Genomic DNA, 11,295 nt, shown 5'->3' with positions numbered 1-11,295 from the left:
TTTCTTCTTCGTCTCCTTTTCCACCCATTGCTGTCATGCATTAACTCTTTCACTACCTTTCCCAAATGCAAAAAAAACACGTGATATACTAACAACATATAAAGTTAAATTATTATTTTTTCTTTGACAGGTGTTTCTGTTAAAATTGGTGGAAACTATGTTTCACAGTCCATATGTTTTGTTCTTCAATATGTTACACAAAAATTTGTACAAGGCAATTTTTTTGCACTAATTTAGCAATTTACCACTAAAATCGAATAGTTAAAATTACTTTTTCAAAGCGTTATTCATTCATAAAATAAAATAATTGGGTCATTATTGTTATAAATTCTATTATTTTTTGTATTGTTGCAAATTTGTGTGTTGATATTTTTCTCATTTAAAGGTGTAAACTTTCAAATATTTGTGCATTTTTCATTGACTATGAGTTGCATCTGTACAGGTACTGTACAGTGAATTCAGCTTTGACTCAAAAGGGACATTGTGCATTTTGGCTTAAAGCAGCCATTTGAGCCAAATTCCCACACTCTGAGAGAACTCCTACAAAACGTTGCCAACATACAGTAGTCCTGATTTGAAGCATGAATCTCAAATACATTTTCAAGAATTCGCCATGAAAACAGGGGTCAAATTGTACCCAAGTAGATTAAGAGTAGGACATCATTACAAACTGAGCATCCAGTCCTTTAAGTCTAAGTCGAGGGTGTGAAACATACAAGTGTTTTGTTTTAATTTTTATCTACGTGTGATTTCACGTCGAATGAGACATGCAAAGTCAAAAGGTGAGACAGCTGAAGCGGTTTCCGTTCTGCCACCCATTCATTCGTCTCTCTATCCACTCAGTCATTCATCCAACATTCATTGCTTCCACTCTGCTGACATTTCTGTTGGTTTGCAACCACACACCTGGAAGACATTTGAACACACCAAGCACACCCTTCGGGTTATAAACCTGAGAGTAATGGACAGACATACAACTAGATTCCCATTCGATGGAAACAAATCCCCCTAAAAAAGAGAGAGTTGGATGATTTTTGTAGTGTGATCAATGCGATCGGTTTGGAATAAAGGTCTTCCTCCACAAAAAAGACAGTTGTGTTCGGTATAAATAGCAGTGTGTTTAAAAAAGTGCTAATTCATAAGTGCCAGATGTGAGCCCACTATACACCACAAGAGTTTTGGGAAACTCTGTAGATCAACCACAGTGTTTTTAGTGACGTTCTGGAGCATGTGGCAAATCTGAAGAGATGTTCTGGATCAATTGGAGAATCTTTTTTTTGGTAATAACTGAAGAGAAAATTGGATCACCACAGAATCTTATGGGGACTTTTGTGATTAAACACCCAACCATTCTTCAGATTATCTGAACCAACTGAAGAGTCTCAAAGAACTTTTCAGACCAACTGGAAAACTAAAAAAAATACATATGTTCAGTCTCGCCAAAGAGTTTTTAGAGACCTTTTGGATTAATTCGAGAAAATGTAAAGACCTTTTGAAGAACCCAAGTTTTAGAACAACTCACAGTCATCTTCTTACATTAGACTTCTTGTATTTAATGAGTGATCTTTCGAGGTTTTGTGGACAAAGTACAGTATAAGAGACTTTTTGTAGACTTTTATAGTCTGAGCAACTGGAGTCCAACAACAGAAGAGATTAGACCATTTAAAGAAATATTGATGATTTATCTTAAAGGACAACTGACATATCCGGACAAGTTGTGTCCATAATTTGTAAAATGGCTTCAAATGACTTCTACTGAGCGTATTTTACAAAGATTCCACCGCATATAGCTATAGTTTACGTTTTAAGACTTGCGCTGAATATTGAGGAAGTCTTGTTTTTGAGTTGGACGCATTGTAGCGGTCCTTCCATCACGTCAATGTATTTTGCTGTACTTGTTTGGTCTGGGGACCTTGTGTTGCACCCATAAGCCGCCAGAAGGCCAGAAGAGGGCGTCCAAGCGCCATATAAGGAATTTATCAGCCTGTGTAAACGGAAGTGACCACAGGAGGTCGCCATTTTGTGCCTCTTTTTTTTTGGGTGAGATTTCCCCCCAATGTTGCCTCAAAATGCCACAAATAAATTCTTTAATCGATTGCAAACAAGTATGCTTTCCTCTTCAGAACTATTTGAATCATAGTTTTAAAATTTGAAGTCAAACAATGACTGCTACTGTGGTTTACATGGGACAATTTGAAATTTTAGTTCGAACTTTAGCAAGCATTATGGCCTTCATTTTGCTTTCGCAGGCCGAATAAAATGATGTGGCGGGCCAGATTTGGCCCCTGCGCCTTGCCTTTGACACCAGTGTTTTAAACCAACTTTAACATTCTTCATTTCGATATTGCATCACAGAAACATTAAAATCTTCAATTACTTTTTAGTTGATAGTTTTTTTAGGTTGCTCCCCCCCCAACAGTCCATATTTTCTTACAAATTCATCAAAGGAATAACACGTTGATATTTTTTTCTTTGATGTTTATTTGGATTCAAAGTCTGGCGAATGAATTTGCTGGTCGCGAAAACAAAAAAATAGCGATTGTCAGAATTTTGTGGTTTACTCACTTTTTTAATTACACTGCTATTACTCTGAACTCTACACGCACGCACGCATCCACGCCTGCAGACACACACAGTTCAACACAAGAGCAACAGCGCAAGCTACTTGATATTCTGTCTGACAACCGGCAATCATCTTCCCGCTCCACTTGCCTGCACAGCCAGTTGGCCGCGTTACCGCGTACGCAGGAGAAGTCAGTTTAATGATTTCTTCTTTCCTGCATCACGTTGCATCCAAGCGCGTCCACATGGGAGGCGGTGAGAAGACATCATTTTTTCTTACTGGACTTCTCTGAGCGTTTGGTTTGCACCTTTTTACCACGGTTTGAGCGCTCTGCTTTGTCTTTGTCCCGTTCTTTCTCTTTTTCTGCCTTATCGGCTCGGTCCGATTTCTCTCCGCCGCGCTCCGAGCCAGCCTTGCTGCCGTCGTGCCGCGTGCCCTCATCGGTGGATGAGGTAGTTGCTTGTGGAAGGCCCCACTTGGCCTTCTCCTCATGTTCCGAGATGCTGCTGCCAATGGTGCTCACCCACGTCTTCAGGTCCTCCTGACACCGGCACATAAACCAGTCAGTCAATTTCCGTTGAGTTCCGTTGCCGTATTAAAAAAACTAAACAAAAGAATGACTCACTTCGTCTTTAGCGTGGAATAAGAACTCACTCCCATCCTTCGTCCTGCGAGCACATGAGATGAATCAGTTTTCTTTAGGTTTGAAGCAAATGGTAAAATTGTTGATACAGATTCAAAACTGACTGCAGAGCCTTAAAGGACAACCGACACCTTCGGACAAGTTGTGTCCATAATTTAAAAAAACACTTCAGATGACTTCTACTGAGCGTATTTTCCAAAGATTCCACGGCAAATAGCTATATTTTACGTTTTAAGACTCGCGCTGAATATTCAGGAAGTCTTGTTTTCGAGTTGGTGACGCTTACTGACGTGACGTCACGTCAGGAACGCCCCTGACTGAGAGAGCGACACACAATGCATTTTGGGTACTTTGTTTGGTCTGAAAACTTCGTGTTGATGGCGAAATTAGAAGGAAAACACATAAATAACACAATAGTGAATTGTTGTGTATTGCACCAAGACTACTATTTGATATTAGTTGACACAAATTCCCAGCAGACAAATCAGCCCATTTCCAACAGAGCTTGTGCGCCATCTTGTGCATTTTCTGGGAGCTACATTGGAGTCCAGACGCCTCAAAATGATCCGGAAGGACTTTTTTAATCAATTGCAAACACTTATGCTTTCCTCTTCAGAACTATTTGAATCATATTCATAACTGGATGAGTAACAAGAAAGCATCTTCTCCGAATCTGAAGCCATTGTTTAGATTTTAGAGCAAGGCAAGACGTCCTGCCGTGACACCACGAACAAGGGGGCAGAAACTCGCCATTTCCGAGGTCATTTTGAAGTAGTTTTGGGACACTTTAAGTCATTTTTATTGGTGTTTTGCATTTGACTAAAAATATCAGCCTGCGTGTTTTGGATATTTTAGATCACAGGTGTCAAAGTCAAGGCCCGCGGGCCAAATCCGGCCCGCCACATCATTTTTTTCGGCCCGCGAAAGCAAATCAAACTTGTTAAATTCCATGACGATTGCTAAAATCTGAGCCAAAATTTCATATTTTTGGATGTCAACCACAATAAAAGTCATTATTCTTGACTCCAGATTTGAAAACGAGTTATTCATTAATTTGCTGTGTGCTCTATATGTAATATTTGAAGGGATTTAAACATTCTAATGGGTTAACACCCCTGGCCTAAAGGACCTTGATAGACTCTTTGGATCACCCGGATAATCTTGAAGTACCTCATTGACAGACACAACAGAAGAGTCTCTAGGAACTTTGAAGACTAACCATAGAATCTCCAAAGCCTGTTTAGATAAACTATACAGTCCTTTTCAGATCAACTTGTGAGTCTTACGAATGTTTTTAGATCTACTAAGGAATGTTGACTATTTTGATCAACGGAAGACTATTTGGATCAACTAAAGAGTCTTTCGGTGTTTTTTTCTGAGCTGAATATTATAGTTGGGAGTTGTTTTGATGGGCAATAAGAAGTTCAGAAGTTGCGAGATAAGATGTGGGTACAAGAATTATCTCATACTTGAGCGTGAAGACATTTTTCTTCTTCTTGTATCCGTTGGTGACATCACAATGGCAGTGGGCGAGGTTGAGCATTGGCTCGTTGTTGTATGCCGTGGCGGTGTTCTTGGCATCCTTGTAGAAGCCAAGCGCGCCTTTGTGCAATATGCAGTACAGGTTCACCCAAGACCTGCTGAGGTTGGGAACGCAGAGGGGGTTGGGGGGGTTGAATGAAAAGGGAGGAAAGGGGCAGGAGATGCGAAGAGTTAATGGAGGCTGCAGAGTACCCGCTGCTAAGCTAACACCTCACTCACCTGATCTTACAGGTAGGTGGGCGAGAAGGATCAACACCAAAAAGGGAGGAGAAAACTCACTGCAGACCAATACAAGACGAACACCAACAGGAGAGGAGAGGGCACGTGCAGGGTGGAGGGGGAATACATACATTTTGGGGCGAAGCAGGGGGGAACTTAAATCGGACTTACCTTAGAGGTGACGAGGAGCACGACGGCAGCCAGCGGCAGCGGCAACGATTGAGGCAAAAAGTATGACATTTTGGTTAAATGAAAGTTGAGCAATAGAACACTCAAAAGAGACTTTTGAGATTAATAAGTCTTGAAATACTGTCTGAATTTTTTTGTTGTTGAGATTTTTCACTTGAATATCCTTTAAATCCTTGCGTAACAAATATATTTTCCAATACATAACTGTAATAATAATAATCCATTTCATTTCTAAGCGCCTTTCAAAACTCTCAAGGTCACTTTACAGTTAGTTTTGCTATAGGTGAGCAGCGGCAGCCACACACGCCAGCGTTAACTCAACCCGGAAGTAACTCAAATAGATAGAAAGCTAGCTAGCTAATAGACAGCTAGTCATTTAGCTAGCTAGCCAGACAGCTCATAGATAGCGAGCTAGATAGCCAGCCAGATAGTAAATAGATATCAAACAACAACAATAATAAATGATACATTTCATTTATAAGCGCCTTTCAAAACTCTTAAGGTCAATTGATCGATAATTTATTAATGATGTAGGAATCTAAAGTAAAAACAAAAATATTATTGATCTTTGGGACGGCACATGATTTTAACTGCTGACCAAGGTCAGCAGCCGAAAAAGCATGGGGGAAGAGAAGTGGGGCCACAGACAAAGAGAAGCACGCGGGAGGGACAGAGAGAGAGTGAGAGAGAGAGAGATAGATAGAGAGAGAAAGAGATAGAGAGAGAGAGAGAGAGAGAGAGAGAGAGAGAGAGAGAGAGAGAGAGAGAGAGAGAGAGAGAGAGAGAGAGAGAGAGAGAGACGAGCCACTTCTCTCTGTGTGACATCATTTCAAACAAGCCTATCAGCTTAAAAGTGTCTATCAACTACAAACTATCTAGAAGTGGGAGTTTACAATCAAACCTGAAATAAGTATACAAAAGTGTAGATTGAGAATGACAATAGATGTTAAGAATGTGAATGGCTGCCGCTGCTCACACGCACGAAAAAATCCTGTGACTGTAAAGTGTCCTTGAGAATTTTGAACGGCGCTTAGAAATTACATGTATTATTATTATTATTATTATTATTATTATTATTATTATGCTATATACATATTATATGTAATATATTGTGAGAATAGTGTTCAATGTCATTTCCCCATATACAGTAAAGTCTCGTTATATCGATATTCAAGGGAGTCCGAAAAAATATCGATATAACCGGGACTATCGATATATCCGACCCTGTTTGCATGTAATTTTCTCCGTGCGTGCATAGAAATAGTATCGATATAACCGGGACTATCGATATATCCGATATCGATATAACGAGACTTTACTGTATTTTATATTTAACATTCATTTATTATATACACGCAGCAGCCTCTGGCTCCCGGCAAATTGAATGCCGCTTTTCATATACCTGTATTGCAATCTAAAAAAATAACATGTAATATATGCTTTTATATAGTGCAAAATATATATAATTTTATATTTATTCTTTGGCATTTGACTGGGCATGATTCCAACTTGATTTTGGTTTCACTCCCTGGTACTTTCTTCTAACTCTGTGACTGCTTTATTTCCTGCATATGATAGCTGTCATGTTAGGCCACAGGTGTCAAAGTTAAGGCCCGCGGGCCAAATCCGGCCCGCCACATAATTTTTTTCGGCCCACGAAAGCAAATCAAACTTGTTAAATTCCATGATGATTGCTAAAATCTGAGCCAAAATTTCATATTTTTGGATGTCAACCACAATAAAAGTCATTATTCTTGACTTCAGATTTGAAAACGAGTTATTCATTAATTTGCTGTGTGCTCCATATGTAATATTTGAAGGGATTTAAACATTCTAATGGGTTCCCCAAATTCATAACGGCCCTCGAGAAGAAACCATAACTACAATGTGGCCCGCGGCAAAAAATGACTTTGACACCCCTGTGTTAGGCGCTTTGTTGCAGCTTCAGCTGTTGTTAAAGCGCGATATAAATCAATATGTATTGTATTGTATTATAAATAGCTACAATCATATATTACATTTTATATTAGACAATATATTAAGTGTTATATGCAAAGACGTACCACCAATCCATGATAAAATGTATATACATGTGCAATAGTACAGGTAACATCCGAGTTACGACCGACGCAAGTCACGACCACCCGTACTTACAACCGCCAGACCTTTTTTTTTTTTAATTCTACGCCTGGCACTGCAACGCGCGAGCAGCCGGCAACGCATACTACAATTTTGGACAGCCAGCATGTCATACACTTGCACAGCAATGTGTGACGACACTCAATACAGTAGTTATACAGTGCAGATATTATCGGCAACATCTCCTGTGATACACTGCTTTTTTCCTTCGGCGTCCGCCTGAGTCAGAGCGTGTGTGTCAGGCGACCTATTCTGGCCGTTAGCAGGAAGAGCAGGGTTAAGTATAACATTTATAAATGAACTGTACAGTAAAGAGCTGTATACATAACAGGTACAGTTATACAGTAATTAAAATCAATAAGACGAAATGTAAAACGATAACAATGACACTAAAAGTTAGACAATTTATAAATGAACTGTAAACAGTTTGGTATATAATTGACATTGTACACTATCCTGTCGTGTAAACGTCACGTCGACCATTTTGAATGGATTTCGATTTACGACCATTTGAGTTATGACGATTTTGTCGGAACGAAACCCGATCGTAACTCGGATGTAACCTATATATGGAAATATAAGTCACAACTACATACAGATACAAGTTTAATATATAATACTAATTTTTATATTAAACACTAAACATAGACAAAGGTATATCAAAAGGACCCTTTTTATCATCTCAAAAATAAATTCTGACAATCCAGAGGTAGAAGGGTAAATATTTTCAGTGCAACATTAAATAGTGAAAATTCTTAATTGAGGTTACACACATTTTGCGTCACGTCAACACCAATCACAAAATAACTGAGTGGATCAGACTTTATGAAAGAGTTAAGTAGTTTCTGGACCAAATGAAAAATCTTTGGACAGTGGACCAACGGAGGACTCTCCTGAGAACAATTTAAATCTTAAAGGACTTTTAGGATCAACGATTCTCAAGAGAAGTGAAACAAGTGCTTTGGTTGGTCTAAGAGTCTTCTGAAACATGAGAGTCTTTGGAGACTTTTTGGACCAGTTTGAGAGTCTCCTGGGCCATTTTAGAAGACATTTCAAGTCTTTTGATAATTCCTTTTCTGCTGGATAAGTTTGGTGTGTCAGACCACCTCTGATGAACCGCTATGAGTATTGTCAGACATGTCTTGGATTGTATCAGGACCCAGAAGACCCACCTGTTGGTGCTTTTCTTTAGGCTCTCGATGTCTAGTTTGCGGAAGAGGAAACCCTCATGGTGGGCACTGTGTCTGGGTGGCTGGGGGGTCGCGGGTCCACTCTGAGCTGGAGCCGAGCGAGAACGCCGTGTGGTCTCTCCCGATTCTTTCGGTCGCGGCCGGCGGCGTGGTTTGGGTCTGTCCCGAGCACGAGGCCGGTCAGGACGGGAAGACTTTTCTGGTAGACCGTTTGGCATGTTGGAAACCTCGCCTCGGGCCTGGCGAGGGGTAAATCAGGTAGATTTACATTTAAATGAATGCACATAGCTGGGTTCGGAGATTCACTCATCCCCAACTCTGTTCGTCAGTATTTTTGCATCACAACGCAAAAATGTATCGTATCTTGTGTCATATATCAAACAATATCACAGGATTCTTTATGGGATATACTGTATCGCTTTTCGAGTGAACCTAATGTACTATTCAAGATGCATTGTTGGACTCAGGTGCTAATTTATGTCTACGCATTCAAACAGCAGTACAAAATGACAAATTGTGCTCCAGATTATGGACATGGATTGATTCCAAACATAGCCCGTGACTTTTTCTGGAAAGCATGGCGTTTAAAGTATGTACATTGCCAACCTGTGCTGCTTCTCTCTCTTGAAGCTGCTCCACTATGTCAGCCATGGTGGCTCTCCTTTCGCTGTGGTGAAAAAAAAGGCAAAGCAAAGCACAAGATGGCTACTATTGTTTTGGGGTAATGAATATAGTCATGAGCCAAAGACAAAAATCCATAGATCATATCTTCTGTCTTTAAGATAAATTATGTGTATAGTATGTAATAAAATAAAATGCATAGAATACTTTGTTATGCATAGAATATTTTGTCTTTATCGTTTCACACCCCCTTTCAATTTTGCTGTTGTAGATTGAAAATGTCTCCATTGTGGGACTAGTAAAGGCTTTCTGATTCTGAAAATGATAGGGAGATTAAGTATGGATTTGATTTTAGTAATAACAGCTCTTTGAAGGAACCCTCACAAATGAATTTTTGGAAATTGACAGCTGGGTGGTGGAAAAGTGACTGAAGAGAAGCATTGTAGCTGGCTAGGTATCTAGGTACAGTAGCTATCTATTAGCTATTTATTAGCTAGCTAGTTAATAAAAATGTAAAAAAATAAAAATGTTCTTATTCCGTGACCATTTTGAAAGGCGCTGACAGATAAAATGTATTATTATTATTATTATTATTAGCTATCTAGCTAACTAGCTGGCTATCTAGCTATCTATCTATTAGCTAGCTAGCTACCTGGCTATCTGGGTAGCTATTTATTAGCCATATATTAGTTATCTATGAGAGGTAGCTAGCTAGCTTTCTATCCATTTGAGTTATTTGGGGTTGAGTGCTGCTCACCCACAGAAAAAAACTTATCCTGTGACTGTAAAGAGAGTTTTAAAAGGCGCTTATGAATGAAATGTATTATTATCTTATTATTATCATTGTCTTTAAATATCAAACATCTCACCCTCCTCCTGAGCGTCTGTCAGAATGTTCCTTGCCAGTGTCGTGCTCGCTGGATTCCTGCCTCTCAAGCCGGTGCCGGTCTCGCTCCCTTCTCCGGCCCTCGTGGCTTCCATGTCCTTCCTGTTCGCTGGATGTCTGCCTCTCCAGGGTCCGCCGCTCCCGCCGCTCGGCGTGTTCCCTCCAAACCTCCTGAGGAAGCTCGTTCTTGCGGGCCCGGATCAACTGCTCGGCAGATAGTTGACATTCAGGCTGCACAGTCTGAGTATGGACCTGAGGCTCAGCGTTAGTCCTCAAGGTCTTTGGCCCTCCATGGTGCCGGTCCCGGTTAGGCTCCTGGAGGACCACCTCGGCCATCACGGCTACCTCGGCTCTCTCCGTGATCATCTCCCTGCCTTTCTCCCGAACCTTTTCCAGCCGGCTGGCGACAAGAAGGGGCGTCACAGCGTCATCCAGGTGTTTGATTTTGGGTTGGCGGAGGTATGGCGATGGCTTGGCATCCACTTCCAGCTGAAGAAACGTTTATCAAGAATTCATCAAATGATCAAAAAAGAAAGAAAATTGTTGAAAAAACATTTTTAGAAACTAATGGAAAATAAAGGTAAGTCAGGGTATATACAGAGACAGTTCAAACTTGTGAGCTACATAGATAGCCGGGTAGCTAGCCAGCTAATAGATAGCTATATAGATAGCCAGCTAGTTAGCTAATAATATTAATATTAATATTAATATTAATATTAATAATAATAATTCTTAAATAGGAAAGCCACTCTAAAAAGACATGAAAAGTAATTGAATCTGGAAAAACAAAAAGTCAAAGGAAATAAAAAGTAACTTGGATCTTCAGTGGGATAGGGTCGTCAACCCAAGTATTCTCACCTGGGGTTGAATGTGTCCCACCTTCCTGCTGCTTTCTCGCTCCTGATTGGCCGAGACCAACATGGCGGCCGTGGCCACGGACAGGATGGACGAATGGGCGGGATGGACAGGGTATCGGACACCCGAAGGGGATGGCGTCGGTGTAGCGGGTGACGGGGAGGGCGGCGCGCTGGCTTCATTCTGCTCATAGATGGTCTGTCTCATGACAGGTGAGAGGGGCAGGTGGGGGAGGCTTGTAGGGGGAGCTGGGGATGCATCCTGGGGGTCAAGGAAGACTTTACGGCCCAGCAGAGGCGTTGCCGGTTGTTTGCTTTGCTCGGCTTTCAGTTTCTCCACCTGGACAAATGACACAAACACCTCATCATCTACTAGGAATACAACAGTCTTGCCCTAACCCTAACTTGAGTCTCCTAATCATTAAAAAGAAAATCTTAGGCTTGAAACA

At 40.7% G+C, this 11,295-nt stretch overlaps 1 protein-coding gene across 3 annotated transcripts in view; it reads right to left on the bottom strand.

The window, feature by feature from the left end:
- Positions 1–190: 190 nt before the first annotated feature.
- Positions 191–11,295, bottom strand: part of sptbn4b (spectrin, beta, non-erythrocytic 4b) — a 48,204-nt gene continuing 37,099 nt past the window's right edge. The window contains exons 38-45 of one of the 3 annotated variants that reach the window (XM_089014392.1): positions 10,851–11,186; positions 10,338–10,481; positions 9,976–10,196; positions 9,092–9,152; positions 8,468–8,724; positions 4,676–4,846; positions 3,189–3,231; positions 191–3,104 (exon numbers count right to left, since the gene is read on the bottom strand). In XM_089014392.1, the coding sequence (XP_088870518.1) occupies positions 2,829–3,104; positions 3,189–3,231; positions 4,676–4,846; positions 8,468–8,724; positions 9,092–9,152; positions 9,976–10,196; positions 10,338–10,481; positions 10,851–11,186 (1,509 nt within the window). In that variant the 3' untranslated portion in view covers positions 191–2,828. Of the gene's footprint in view, positions 3,105–3,188; positions 3,232–4,675; positions 4,847–8,467; positions 8,725–9,091; positions 9,153–9,975; positions 10,482–10,850; positions 11,187–11,295 lie in introns of all 3 variants that reach the window. The other 2 variants (XM_089014390.1, XM_089014391.1) reach the window with 2 other exon arrangements.

The sequence above is a fragment of the Hippocampus bargibanti genome, linkage group LG14 (genome assembly GCF_051943395.1).
Source record: "Hippocampus bargibanti isolate YZ-2025 linkage group LG14, ASM5194339v1, whole genome shotgun sequence".
Taxonomy (NCBI): domain Eukaryota; kingdom Metazoa; phylum Chordata; class Actinopteri; order Syngnathiformes; family Syngnathidae; genus Hippocampus; species Hippocampus bargibanti.
The sequence above is the reverse complement of the archived record's forward strand: the minus strand, read 5'-3'. Positions and strand labels throughout refer to the sequence as shown.